At 38.5% G+C, this 12,692-nt stretch overlaps 1 protein-coding gene across 8 annotated transcripts in view; it reads right to left on the reverse strand.

The window, feature by feature from the left end:
- Window positions 1-12,396, reverse strand: part of FERMT2 (FERM domain containing kindlin 2) — a 76,998-nt gene extending 64,602 nt beyond the window's left edge. The window contains exons 1-2 of one of the 8 annotated variants that reach the window (XM_058163084.1): window positions 12,240-12,396; window positions 10,720-10,891 (exon numbers count right to left, since the gene is read on the reverse strand). In XM_058163084.1, the coding sequence (XP_058019067.1) occupies window positions 10,720-10,879 (160 nt within the window). In that variant the 5' untranslated portion in view covers window positions 10,880-10,891; window positions 12,240-12,396. Of the gene's footprint in view, window positions 1-10,719; window positions 10,892-12,000 lie in introns of all 8 variants that reach the window. The other 7 variants (XM_058163081.1, XM_058163086.1, XM_058163087.1 and 4 more) reach the window with 7 other exon arrangements.
- Window positions 12,397-12,692: the final 296 nt, after the last annotated feature.

The raw sequence follows: 12,692 nt of genomic DNA on the forward strand, positions 1-12,692 counted from the left end.
ATCAGAATCAGTTAAGGCAGATGCAATTTTTCCCTGGTAAGGTAGCATGTCAAGCAACTCTGCTCTGTTATCAAGATTGTATAGTATGTTTGTGGCAGTTGCCTAGGAACAGGACGCTTGTCATCTGACTGCTGGCAGATTCAGGTGCTTCATCACTTGCCTATCCCTGGGCCTGACATTAGTCCAGCGTATCCAGAGCAGACTCATTGTATTAGAATCACCCTGGTCTGTATTGAGCCTGACACCACCGTCATCTCAATAAATTCCATCTAGCTTCCCATCTGAAGCAATTGTGAGGGATTCTGTCCTCAAAACACTCACCCAGATTCTTACAACTTACACTAATGGGTTCTTCTAGACTAGAGGTGTCAAACTCGCGGCCCAAGGGCCGGATACATCGCGCGCTGGCCACGCCCAAGCCCACGCTCACCCCTGGTTTAGCAAAGGGGGAAAAAGTTGTGATACGTCACGTGACAACATGACGCCGCAAGTTTGACACCCCTGTTCTAGACTGTACTTTTCTAACAGGGTCTAAAACATGCTATTATAGTTTGTCATACAGTCAGTCAGATATTTAGACTGGATTTGGCATTTTTATCCATCTATTGAATCCTTCTCAAGGTCCTGAGATAAGCAAATATTGATGTTTGATGATGTTAGAGGTATCATCATAGGAGGTAAGCTGTGTTACTATTATGTTATAAATTTATTGACCACCCGACTCCATATTAAATAGTATGGGCAGATAACAATATAAAGCCATGATGGCGAACCTGTGGTATGCAGCGCCCCCTCTGTAGGCACACAAACTGTCGCCCCAGCTCAGCTCCACCGCACATATGTGCACGCCTCCCACCAGCCAGCTGGTCTTCGAGTCTCTGCTGCCCGTGCATGCATTGCATTTTGGGGGTTCGGGTGCGCGCGCATTCACAAGCACACACTTTGGGCACTCGGTCCGGAAAATCATTGATATAAAGTATCATTGATATTTTATTCCCTTGATTATGTGCCATCAAGTCATTGTCAAATCTTAGCCATCACATATAGATGTTCTCCATGAAAAATATATGTTTTGTATAGATCATTAAATTCTTATAACACATCTTATATCCACCTCCTAATCAAAGCATAGTTCTGATCGATGCAATTCAAATCATGAAAAACAAAGAGAGAAAAACCAAAGATGATAAAGCATATAGTAAGACAATGTAAACTATATGCAGATTATAATTATACATGAAATTAAAATATAAATTCTAAAACTTGAATTTTGGACATGGCACAATTCTGTGTATAAAACTGGAGTCTAAATTTTAAAAAATGCATGGGATCAGAGAGAAGAGGCCATCCAGGGAAAATCTACCCCTGTACTCCAGAGTTTAACATGGTATTCAACAGAACTGCTCCTGAATTACTGGGAAAATGCCCGTATGTTGATGGAAACCTTCCAAAATCCTCAGATGCCTGGAGCAAGCCACCTTAATCTATCCTTCCTCTTTAAAAAAAAAAAAGGCTGGCAGCTCTGGTTAACCCTATTGTAACAAGAAAATAATAATCAGAAAATGTTAATCTGCATGCATATTAGACAATATTAGGATGGTGACATGACCTATTAATATGGTCACATACAGAACCACTAGTTCCAATTTTATAACTACTATGATATCTTTATCTATTATAAAGTTCCCAAACCTTTGGGTCAGTCGGCAGACTCTGAGAGCACATTTTGGTTGTTGGGTACCACATTTGTTTTGGGGAAGGGGGCTGCTCATTCACAGAACAGCTGCTATGGTTACATGGTCAATCATACATAACAATCCAGGAGCATAGAGCCTAGAAGGCACCCAAAAAGAAATCTCCCACACTGAAGGCAGCAAATCTGTTATACTTGGCATACAAACCTTCTTTTCCCTTGTTGTAAAGGCCATTATTTGGCATATTTAACATAAAAGCGACAATTTCCTTTTATGCTACTGTAAATAGAGCTTTACAATGTCTATTTGGGAAGGGTGTTATACAGGCCAGACACAATATTTCAGATTGTCCTACAGGCCTCTGGTTTTCAGTTATTACTTTTTCTTATGTTCCTATAGTTAACACTCCCTGCCTCTTCCCACCAAAACTTTCAGAAAGAGATTTAAAAATATTTTTGTACCGCTGCCAAGAAAACTACATGGATGTCATTATAATCACGCTCCATTCGAGGGAGGTTTTTAAATCCAAACATCAAATCATGGTCTACAATCAGTATAGCTGAGATATAAGCTATTCATATACCTTATAACCTAGATAGTTAATCATTAAAACCAAACTTAAGGTTTAGCCAGTATTTATTTTTCTTTGTTTTTGTAATCTAACAGACTTTATGAGTCTTCTAATCTAATTTTGACTGTGACTTCAATCCAGATGCTTCTGTTTAGACGTTCTAGTACTAACAGTTCTAGTACTATTTAGTTGTATTAGGCTTCAATACCCATAACAGCTAAATTATTCATTCTTCATTTAATGGATTTTTGTTTTCTCAGGAAGACTGCGATATCCCATATGTAATGCAATGGTGTTAATAGCATACGATTCAGGGATATATTCCATATACATGTAGACCTTGACTTGTGACCATAATTGGGATCAGAATTTCAGTCATGAATTATGATAGTTTTCAGTTGAGACACACACACGACCCAATTTTACAATCATTTTTATGGTAGTTGCCAAGCAAATCATATGATCTTAAGTATGAACTGACTCTCCTAAAGAGGCATTTTTTGCTGGAAATGGGCAAAAAAGGTCACAAATCACAGGATGCAACACCAAGTTATAGTTGTAAGCCAGCTATCAAGCAGATGAAATGCAACCATGTAATGGTGAGGGAAGGTTTTTGCAATGTAACAGCTGGACGTGCTTTAAGGGCTATAAAGCATCCTTTCTGAGGCTATCTGTAATTAAATAGGGCCATTACGACTTCCAATTGGAACAGTGGAGCTTCCAGAGATTTCACACTTTTTGTGCTAGCAGATACAGGTAGCTCTTGACTTATGACCACAATTGGAACCAGAACATTCATCTTTAAGCAGTGTGGTTAACTAAAGCATCAATTTTATGACCATTTTGCAGCAGTCATTAAGCAAAACACCAGTCATTTAGTAACGCTGTAACCATGATTTGTGATTTCCCTGCCATTTTCTCTCCATTGACTGCAGCAGGCTGGAAAGGTTGCAAGAGGTGACCAGAGGAAGCTACATTTGTTGTAAATTGTAAACTGGTTACTATGTTCCCAGAATGTGATCATATGATCATAAGGATGCTGTAATAGCCTTCAATGTGAGGAACAGTCGTAAGCTGAGGAATACCTCTGTAAGTACCTGACCAGCACTCCTGATAGGTATTTAAGTATTTTATAGTGCAAGTTCTTATTATGAACAACTATCTATTGATCAGACTCATATTATTTCCAATTAGGCAGAGGGAAGTACCTGTAACAAGATTACTTAATACTTCTATAGTCGAGCCAATGCAGTATCTGAACATAACACCATTACTTTTAACACTAGCAGTTTAGCTTTCATTTTTCAAAATGTAGGGCTGCTTACTAATTGTGCATGCAACTGCACTGTCCACTCCAGGAGAAAAACATCCACAAAGATACAGGTAGCCCTCAACTTACAACAGTTCATTTAGTGACTGTTCAAAGTTACAATGGCATTGATAAAAGTGACTTATGACCATTTTTCAGTTACGATCTTTGCACCATCCCTATGATCATGTGATCAAAATTCAGATTGCTTGGCAAACCAATTCGTATTTATGAACGTTGGTGCACCCCAAGGTCATGTGATCACTTTTTGTAACCTTCTCAGAAGCAAAGTCAGTGGGGACGCCAGATTCACTTAACAACTGGGTTACTAACTTATCAACTGCAGTGATTCGTTTAACAACAGAGGTAAGAAATGTCATAAAATGGGGTAAGTCTCACGTAACAAATGTCTCATTTAACAACAGAACTTTTGGGCTCAGTTATGGTCATAAGTCAAGGACTACTTGTACTTGATACTGTGTCTTGCAATGCTATAGTTGGAGCACTGTTTCTTACATTTTCTTTCTGCTTAACTGAGAAGGACCCAAGTAAGTTTCAATGCAAGACACTCGATTTTCAATTGGCACATTTTTAGTTCAACAGATGTCTTCTCTAGCTTGTGGAAAGACCATTATGTACTTTTAAAATACAAAGAAAAAATAAGTACTGCTAACATAAGCTCAAATGCCATTTCTCAGTATTCTTGTAACAATGAGTCAAGAATATTTTATTCTTTTCAAGCGGTTAATTTTTAAGCCAGAAGATAATTACTACTGTCTACCTAGCTAATAAATAAGTGCAAATGAACTGAAATCAAAGCTCAGAGATACCTGGTATCTTTGGGAATATTTTCTGATAACATTTATCATACTCATTACGGTAGTTTAATTTGGGCCATTCTTGAACATAGTACTTTGAAATTAGATTACAACTGTGGGCAGATTTCTAGAAACACAAGAAAAACATAAAGCTAAAAAGTACACATGTAGAGTTTGCTAAAATGTGCATACTTGTATGGTTCATTTTACTCCTGATAAGCTATGACTAGGAGCGATAGGAAGAAAGCACATTTAGTCATATAATTTCAACAGGATAAGCTATTTAATTAAATTCCATTTCTGTGACTAATCCAAAGCAGTTGTTTAATTCTTCAAGTTGTAGTAAAGAAATCCATAATTCAAAAAGCATGAAGATTATTTTACAGCAAAATGGAAAAAAACATTTTGAATCAGTTTACAACATTCTTAAGTAGTAATATTTAATAGTAATTTTAGGGAGGAAAAATACAAATTTGTAGTGAGCAAAGAAACATTTTTTTTTTGTTCAAGGGCAAATCAATTACCAGATTTACTTTGCAGCAAATTCTGCCAACTGAATGAGAATGCCAAATGTTCTATGTCACTTCCTGTTCAGAAAGGACATCCATAGTTGCTTAGCAGATAAAGTCATTTACTTTATTTAAAGCTTGTTTATGAACGTGTCCCATTTGCTCCTACATTTCCACTTTGTTTCCCATTTTCCCAAGGGAAAGTTTCTTGCAAGAGAATACTTGTAGAAAATATAGGAGAATTAAGGTGTATTCAATCATAACTTTTGAGAACCATGCACAAAGTCCCAATGTAATCTAGCATCTGAATTCAAAATTACTCAGTTTTACTTACTAGAATATATTTTTGTCACTGTAATTATAAACCATTTCATAGCAACTGAATAAAATATAAATAAAAATACAAGATACAGCAAAGGGAGCTGGGTTGACAAGTATTGTACGTTTATATAAATTATCTTAGTACATAAATTTATACTAAAATTATTAGTATATAAATTACATTATGTTCATATAATTATTTTCTACACCACCCATCCTATCTAAGAAATTCTAAATATTGATGACATGTACTCACCTTAACTATCAAAACCTCTGAATTATTAAGAGTTGCCTTGAAACCTAGTTCATTCCTATGCTAGCATTCGGAACCTATGGACTGAAAGCTCAACAGTACATCTGATATAGATCTTTCCCATCATTCATGACTGTCACAAAGAAAAGGAATTGTTTATCAAAGCAGCAATTATCTGGCTTGGTTTGATCCCAAATTGTGTTTGGACAGGAAGCCTTCAGCCTTGGATGGAGCAATGCAAGCAAGATTACGCTAAAGGAGCTTGCTTAGTTTGGTATGGTGTTGGGGACTGAGGCTTTTATACTCCTAAACACTGGCTCTGAGCTGCAAAACTGACTTCCCCATTAATGTGAGACAGTGATGGTAGGTACTTTTATCCTAGTATCTGAGGGGGAAATGATTTTGGTAGAAAGGAGAAATACTTGCAATTTCTATAAATCACAGCGTATAATGCCTGACTTAAGCAGCTGTTCAGACTTATATGCAATTGGGCATTCTTTGGCATTCACAATTTGGAATTCCTATCCCCTACTCCATTTTTAGCCTATCCCAACTTCATTTTTACTTTGCTCCTAGCTGACCCTCTGCTGGCATATGTAATAAAGGCTGCAGAAGCACTTCAAATAATAACCCTCTCTAACCCTGTTTAATGCTCCCAGCAAACAATTAATTGAAGGCACTCAGTTAAGCGCAATCCCCCAAAACACTACTTTTTTTTTCAAATTGCAGTCTCCGATTGAATAATGCAAATTATTTATCTAAGCTCATGATAGTTTTAAAAGCCTGTTGAAGTTGAGTAGGAAATGGAGGGAAAATGGGAAAAAATGGGAAAATGGACATCTTCAATCTGCCTAGATATCTTCCTACCGGTATATAAAACTTTTGAATGTGAGCCAGAAACAAACTAAAAATAAGACAGAAAAAGAATGGAAAAGTTATTTGGAGGGGAAAACCAAAAAAACATATTTAAAGTTAACATTTAAAGAAAAGCAGGAACAGGGATAATTTGAACAGCACTTTTATTTAGCATAGTGGCTTAAGGGAAGACATTACAAATTCAGCTCAATGAATTCGCAAGTCCTGCCTCCATTACTCTAAAATCTGTAGTGCAATACAACTGGTAAATCAGTAAAGCTTCATTTTCTTGGTGTTTTATTCATATTATATCATAAATCTTCATTAAAGCTAAGGGATGCGGAGATAGCAGTCATTTTAAAAAAGTTCATTTCCTGAATTTTCTTCTTATAAGAAAAATTAGAACATATTTTTATTTTCTAGAGTTTGAAAGATATTCAAGGAAACTATTTTATTACCGGTATATTTCCAGGGATTAAATTCAGTTAAAAATATCTAGGAAGTTAAAGGTCATAAATCACTTTTGAAGTGGCACAGGAACTGAATTGTGCCTAATGGACAGAAATCTCAATAACTTTTTAATAGACTTGATATAATTTAGAAGTTGACATATGACATGACTAAAGAGAAATTTTCTCACAGTGAGAAGAATCAACCAATGGAACAGTTTGCCTTTGGAAGTTGTGGGAGCTTCATCACTGGAAGATTTGTAGAAGAGATTGGACTGCCATTTGTCAGAAATGGTGTAGGCCTCCTGCTTGGGCAGGGGAGGGGGGTGGACTAGATGACCTACAAAGGCCCTTCCAACTCTGTTAATCTGTATCTGTATCTGTAAATATATTCAGATTATGTCTATTATCACTCTCTTATTCATCCCAACAAATTCTGTTTACTATATTTTGCTAAAGCAAATGCATAATCAATCAAAAGCAAAAAATAAACAAAAAGTATATACCGAAGCTACAAATATCCCTAGATTAGATTTTTCAGTGATGTCTACTACAGAGTAATATACAAATAATAAACCTTAGATCCAAGTAAAACATCAAAGACACTACAGTACTAACATACTATTCACAAGATCAAATAACACATTTTGAACTATCTGTTTTACAGAATGAACCTTCTAATTTCTTTCTGCCTCTTGTGGTATCAAAATAGGAGGCACAAACTGAGTCACTAGAATATAAACTGAGAGCAAACCCTACTCCTTATTAGGACTGATGATGTTATCTAGTTTGGTTAATGAAATGACTGCAAGAAAACAACCAAGCTCAGAGCACCAAGGACCCCTCAGTACAGACTGGGCCTTTAGCACCCACAAATTAACAATTATATTTGCAAATTAAACACTGTATTTTTTAAAATACTAACTCTTTTAACATTAAAGCAACAACAAATTTTTGAAGAATTGCTTTGCTTTTTTCCTTTTGTGTTTTATACACCTACCTGTAGTTTCTCAGTTTGAGATCTCTCTCTTTCCCTCACTCTCTTTTTATTATCTGAAATCAAAGATTACACTATGCGAGGGGTGGAGGGGGGGAACTAAAAGAGCTATTAAACAGCTATTGAACATCAATGTCTTAAAATTGGTTAGATTATCTTGTTTCTGGAATGTTATTAACCCAGCTGTAAAATAGTTTCATAAACAATATTTATTAACCATTTATTTTGTTTACTACAATGTATATGTCAATTAATTCAACAAGGCTCCAAATCCCTCCCAAAAGTAACATTAAAATAAAAACCATTACAAATAATAACAAAATGAAACAATGCTATAATGAATAATCTCAACATTTAAATCTAGAGCAGTCTGAGTGAAAATACACTCCAGTTTAAACCAAACTTAACAGCCACTTCCACCCTACATTTAAGAAAATTATATACCAAAACCATCATACTAGCCTATATGAAAAATGTAGCATTTTAAAATGGGTAGAAACTGAAGAATGCTGACCCCACAATTAATTCAATCTTTGACTTTCCAGTTCCTAAATCAAATCAAACCTAAATAAGACTCTTTCATACAAACATAAGCTTCCCTTTGAAGCAAGTATTTATATCTGCTTTTCCTTCCTTATTACATCAGTGTAAACTGTTAATACAGTACCGGATGGGGGTGGTTTAACAACACCAAAATTATTTAAGTGGGCAACTAATCAACAAATCAGTTTGTTATAGTGAACCAAAGATGTACTAGAGACCAGAATAGAATAGAATTCTTTATTGGCCAAGTGTGATTGGACACACAAGGAATTTGTCTTGGTGCATATGCTCTCAGTGTACATAAAGAGAAAAAAATACGTTCATCAAGAACCATAAGATACAACAGTTAATGATAGTCATAGGGAAACAGTCATTATAAGGATTACTTGTTTTTAGCACTCCAAACAACTTCCTATGTATTTTAATAGAAGGAATATTTTAATTACCAACTGAATATATCTCAGCATTTGGCCTCAAGACAAGAACTTTAGCACTTAATACAGTATTCTGCTCAAGATTGAAAACATAGTGCAAAGTAACTGAGTACTGCTCATGTACTTCAGTGAGATCCTAACCTCCAAGACATGGCCTATGACATGTTGAACAAATATGATATGTGCTATATAACTAATACCAGATTAAACCTCAGAAAACTACATAACATGTAGCAGCCTTAGCAATAAAAGCAAAATGTTAAGGCAGTGTCTATCAACGAATAACCATGATTTGCACCGATTTGATCAGAACTTTTGATGTACTACAGTATTAAAATGGGAAAAATAGTTAATTGGGGAAGTATAATTATCTCTGAGACTGCAATACAAGCCATAACACCATCAGATTCAAGATCAGTTGACTAAGGAAGTTGGTCATTTTCACACACTTCAGAAAACCAGAATTAAAACTTTGCTATGGCAGCAAGCATTCTTGCAAAGGAGAAATATTTTTGCAACAATAAAGGTTCTTCTTGCCAATTAGTCTAAAAAATTAATTATTTTATGAGCCAAACAATAAAAGAATAACTACAATAATCCATCGGGTTAAAATTTTTCAATTATACAATCTTTGCAGAGCTTTTCCTAACACACTTTGCAATCAGAAAAGAAATAAAATTGCTTTTTACTTATGCCACATTTTGATACTGGGTTAGTTCAGAACTCTTCTCAAAGAATGGAACATTTGATGGCAAAGGCAAACTGAACCAGTCACAGTTCTTTGCCATGGCAACCCAAAGACACAGCAATATTTAAAATACAGGTTAAGGTGTGCTAATTACCCTTTCTAGTTTGCCTAGCAGAGTACCCCTTGTCAATGACAACACAGAGCAACAGAGGATCAAGCAGGATGACTTCTATATGGAGCTTCTGTCCACAGCACATCATTCAGTATTTGAGAAGGCATTTAAGGCTAGCATATTCAGCCAGCAGAGCAATAAAAACATTCATTTAATTATTCTCCTTGTGACTGCACATTCAAATAACATCTCTCAATAAACAAGCAGAATATTAAAATATGTCAGGCAGAACTTTATGTTTCCCTGCAATATGCATTTTGAACAAACATTTCAATATAGCACTTTTGCTAGATAGCACATTTAAATTTGGTTTCTAATTAAAAGTTCATCAACACATTCATCATAGTATAGGGCGTGGTTCCTGCTCTATGGAACAGCCTGTCCCTGAGGTCTGAAGGACCTAATCCTCTCAGCCTTCAAGAAGGTTCTTATGACCCAGTTGTTAGGATTTTAGGGGAGAGCAATCTACATATTTGTTTTTGTAAAATTGCTACATGATACTCAGATGTTTCTTTTTCTTGTATCGGATTATTTGTAACTCTGGTGTTTTCAATTGTTTGTTCTGTAAATTGTTTGTTTGTCCCCTGGAGTTTTGCATTTAAGTTGATCAGTGATATAAATGTTCTAAAAAAAATTAAATACATTCTCCGGATAGGTTTAAGTGTGTATTCAGACATATATTACAGCATATATCACATATATCAATTTAACTGTTCTATTGTTAAACAACTGAGAAATATTGTCCTAATAATTACTGAAATTTTTAAAATCTTATAAATTTCGGCTCATCTAAGAACCAGTTTGCTATACCATAAACTAGGATAATACTCTATCACTGCTCACTGTATTTCTCTATGAAATTTGAACTTGCTACCACAAGTAAAATATTGTAAAAAAGCTTAGGGACAAAGCAAAGAAATACACAGCAGTGATTGTAATATGCCGCTATAGAGTTATAGATTCAGCAGTCCTGTTCCATTCTGTAGGCTGCTTGATCTCTTTCAACAAATTCATCTGGTCAAAAAAAAAGATCAAATATTCATTTCCCTATACAGTATTCAGAAAAGCACCAACATTGTAACCCTCTACTTTCTATTGCAACTTACCAAGTTTTTCCACGAGTTTCAGCATGACGCCACCAATATGTATTTCCCCTGTGACCCTCAGTGTTACATCTCTGTTCAAGTCTGTGACATGCACATTCAACTCCCACGTTCCATCAGCATAGCAGCCATCTGGCATCCGTATACCGTCCAGAGCCGTCATTGCTCCTTTTTACTGAAACAGAGGAAATGGCATTCATTTCATTAGTTAAGCTGAAGCCTCCTGTTTCACAGCTCAGGAGCAGCTTCCCTGCTTCCCCGTTCAAGTGAAGAAAATCACAGCAGTGAGGAAAAGTAAAGAAAGAGCAAGAAAAAGAAATAACCAAGGAAGGCAAACAAACTCCCAAAAATCAGCTGTAAAGAAGTAACAAAACGGAGGAAGTTCCCAACTCAGTTCAATTTACTTAGGGAAGCAGTAAAGGGAGGGCGGACCCAGATTGCAGATTTCCAGCCGCTCAGCAAGAGGTTTGTAAAGTTAAAGGGAATATAAAGTGAAGCCTTGCTTAGCTTCAGTTTGCAGGTATGTTTAAACCAAGATTCCCTTCTTCGCGGATCTGTATTTGTCCCTACAATATGTTAATGAGACAAAAGTCCCTTTGACCCCGAAGTTCAGGATACAGATTCCCTTTAAGATCCAAACTACTCAAGAAAATCCGAATAATTCACCGGAGCAAACACATCCTTTCAGCCATAATAACCTCCACGATCTCCTAGGACTCGTCCTACAAAACATAGATATACTCACAGCGGCAGACAGATTGCATAAACATCTTAAAGCACCACATGAGCACAAATAAGGGACAAAAATTTTGCAAGCTCCTTTTCTCCAAGGCGCATTAGTCAAGATTATACGGGGTTGTATAGCAGGCAAGAAAAAGAAAGGAGCAATGGATGTCCCAAGCCAAAATAATGCTCACAGAGGAAGGAGGATGTGCCCGTCGGATCTTTAGAATCCCATAAAAATAATCTGGGAGTGGGGGGGAGGCTAACTTCTCAGGTAAAAAGAAGAACAGGAGGCCTGGGGAGAAAAAAGAGTTGGGAAGGACGGAGAGTGAGAAGAGACCGAAAAGGAGCGAGGCTGAAAGCGCGGCGAACCTTATTTGAAGGAGAGAAAGGCAAGCAAGTTACCTCAAAAGGGACTAGGACCCTGAAGTGGGCACCCACACACAAACCCTCCAAACTACCCCCACACACAGAAACCGACCCATCACCCTGGCAGCCCACACACGGATCCCCCCACCCCGAGGACCCCACTGGGGCGCAGATGCCCCCGCGTCCACCGACCGAGCAAGGATGACGTGGAAGCAGCGGAGAAACGAAGGAGCCCCGCTCGCCTTTGCCGCGCGAGGGGAAAAGCCCCCCGCCTGCCCGTCCTCACCTCCCTTCAAGGGGCTCCCCGGCCTCGCTTCTGCCTGCGCGCGCGCGCCTGCGTGCGGGCGTTGCGGTCCCCCCCCCCAGTCGGCGCTGCGAGCGTGACAGAGAAACACCCACCCACCCTCACAACGCCGCTGCCCTCTGCCTGCCTCGCCCGATGCTTCGCTTCTCTTCCCCGCCCTGAGGACGTAGCCAGGACGGGAGCCGCCGCCCCCCACCCCCGAAGCCTTCTCCGCCCGCCGGGGGCGCCGCCTGAGGGGATGGCGACAGAGGGAGGGAGGGACGGGGGGGAAAGAGGAGGGCGAGGGAGGCCTGGGGGACGAAGGAGAGGGAAGGCGCTGCCCTTTTATGGAAGCCTGGACGGAGGAGCAGCCAGGACGGAGGAGCAGCGGGGCAAGGGGCCAACATCCGGGACTCCCCCGCCAGCGGACGCGCGGGAAAGCGAAGAGGGGGAGGAGGGGGAGGCTGCTGAGGGAGAGGAGGTGCGCGGAAAGCGCGGGAAGGGAAGGGGGCGCTGAGGCAGCTCCCCTTCAGGGGGGCGGTTGGGGGGCTGCCCCCGCCCAAGGAGAAGAGAGCCTGGCGGGTCGCCCTCCTTGGGGATG

Source organism: Ahaetulla prasina, chromosome 1 (genome assembly GCF_028640845.1).
Source record: "Ahaetulla prasina isolate Xishuangbanna chromosome 1, ASM2864084v1, whole genome shotgun sequence".
NCBI lineage: Eukaryota > Metazoa > Chordata > Lepidosauria > Squamata > Colubridae > Ahaetulla > Ahaetulla prasina.